Source organism: Coregonus clupeaformis, unplaced genomic scaffold (assembly GCF_020615455.1).
Source record: "Coregonus clupeaformis isolate EN_2021a unplaced genomic scaffold, ASM2061545v1 scaf0876, whole genome shotgun sequence".
Lineage (NCBI taxonomy): Eukaryota > Metazoa > Chordata > Actinopteri > Salmoniformes > Salmonidae > Coregonus > Coregonus clupeaformis.
In genome coordinates, this window is record NW_025534330.1 from 125,001 (window position 1) to 127,500 (window position 2,500).

General features: G+C 33.2%; 1 protein-coding gene across 3 annotated transcripts in view; it reads left to right on the forward strand.

Moving 5' to 3' along the window:
• slc10a7 (solute carrier family 10 member 7) overlaps nt 1-2,500 on the forward strand; it is a 31,879-nt gene that overhangs the window by 4,685 nt on the left and 24,694 nt on the right. For all 3 annotated transcript variants that reach the window (XM_045216978.1, XM_045216977.1, XM_041868027.1), the window contains exon 7: nt 679-762. In XM_045216978.1, the coding sequence (XP_045072913.1) occupies nt 679-762 (84 nt within the window). The remainder of the gene's footprint in view (nt 1-678; nt 763-2,500) is intronic.

Below are 2,500 nucleotides of genomic sequence, written 5' to 3' on the forward strand. Positions count from 1 at the left end.
CACAATCTCAATTTAATCCATTTTAAATTCAGGCTGTAACACAATAAAATGTGGAAAAAGTCAAGGTGTGTGAATACTTTCTGAATCAAATAAAATGTTATTTGTCACATGCGCCGAATACAACAGGTGAAATGCTTACAGTGAAATGCTTACTTACAAGCCCTTAACCAACAATGCAGTTAAGAAAATTAGTTAAGAAAATATTTACTAAATAAACTAAAGTAACACAATAAAATAACAATAACAGGGGGTACCGAGTCAATGTGCTGGGATACAGGTTAGTCGCAGTGATTGAGGTAACATGTACAGTGCATTCAGAAAGTATTCAGACCCCTTTACTTTTTCCACATTTTGTTACATTATGGCCTTATTCTAAAATGGATTGCATTTGATTATTTTCCCCTCATATCTACACACAATACCCCATAATGACAAAGCAAAAACAGGTTTTTAGAAATTTTCGCAAATGTATAAAAAAAAAAATAACATACCATATTTACATAAGTATTCAGACCCTTTGCTATGAGACTCGAAATTGAGCTCCTTGATGTTTCTACAACTTGATTGGAGTCAATGGACCTGTTACTTTATCCCAGCCCCTAATACTGCTACTGAAAGGGTTTTAAAACCTATCACGTAGACACATCCTCATCCCTTGTTCTTCCTCTCCTCCTGCAGCTGGGCTCGTCATCCTCCGTTCCTTTCTCCTCAATCTTCTCTCAGCTCTTCATGACTGTGGTCGTACCTCTCATCCTAGGACAGGTCAGTACACAGTTTATAAACCCTTTATTAACCTGCTATAAACCCTTTAACCTGGTAGACTATATAAACCCTTTATTAACCTGGTAGACTATATAAACCCTTTATTAACCTGGTAGACTATATCAACCCTTTATTAACCTGGTAGACTATATAAACCCCTTTATTAACCTGGTAGACTATATAAACCCTTTATTAACCTGGTAGACTATATCAACCCTTTATTAACCTGGTAGACTATATCAACCCTTTATTAACCTGGTAGACTATATCAACCCCTTTATTAACCTGGTAGACTATATAAACCCTTTATTAACCTGGTAGACTATATAAACCCCTTTATTAACCTGGTAGACTATATAAACCCCTTTATTAACCTGGTAGACTATATAAACCCTTTATTAACCTGGTAGACTATAGAAACCCTTTATTAACCTGGTAGACTATAGAAACCCTTTATTAACCTGGTAGACTATAGAAACCCTTTATTAACCTGGTAGACTATAGAAACCCTTTATTAACCTGGTAGACTATAGAAACCCTTTATTAACCCTTTATTAACCTGGTAGACTATATAAACCCTTTATTAACCTGGTAGACTATATAAACCCTTTATTAACCCTTTATTAACCTGGTAGACTATATAAACCCTTTATTAACCTGGTAGACTATATCAACCCTTTATTAACCTGGTAGACTATATCAACCCTTTATTAACCTGGTAGACTATATAAACCCTTTATTAACCTGGTAGACTATATAAACCCTTTATTAACCTGGTAGACTATATAAACCCTTTATTAACCTGTTAGACTATATAAACCCTTTATTAACCTGGTAGATTATATAAACCCTTTATTAACCCTTTATTAACCTGGTAGACTATATAAACCCCTTTATTAACCTGGTAGACTATATAAACCCTTTATTAACCTGGTAGACTATATAAACCCTTTATTAACCTGGTAGACTATATAAACCCTTTATTCTAAAACCCTTTATTAACCTGGTAGACTATATAAACCCTTTATTAACCTGGTAGACTATATAAACCCTTTATTAACCTGGTAGACTATATAAACCCTTTATTAACCTGGTAGACTATATAAACCCTTTATTAACCTGGTAGACTATATAAACCCTTTATTAACCTGGTAGACTATATAAACCCTTTATTAACCTGGTAGACTATATAAACCCTTTATTAACCTGGTAGACTATATAAACCCTTTATTAACCTGGTAGACTATATAAACCCTTTATTAACCTGGTAGACTATATAAACCCTTTATTAACCTGGTAGACTATATAAACCCTTTATTAACCCTTTATTAACCTGGTAGACTATATAAACCCTTTATTAACCCTTTATTAACCTGGTAGACTATATAAACCCTTTATTAACCCTTTATTAACCTGGTAGACTATATAAACCCTTTATTAACCTGGTAGACTATATAAACCCTTTATTAACCTGGTAGACTATATAAACTCTTTATTAACCTGGTAGACTATATAAACCCTTTATTAACCTGGTAGACTATATTAACCCTTTATTAACCTGGTAGACTATATTAACCCTTTATTAACCTGGTAGACTATATAAACCCTTTATTAACCTGGTAGACTATATTAACCCTTTATTAACCTGGTAGACTATATAAACCCTTTATTAACCTGGTACACTATATAAACCCTTTATTAACCTGGTAGACTATATAAACCCTTTATTAACCTGGTA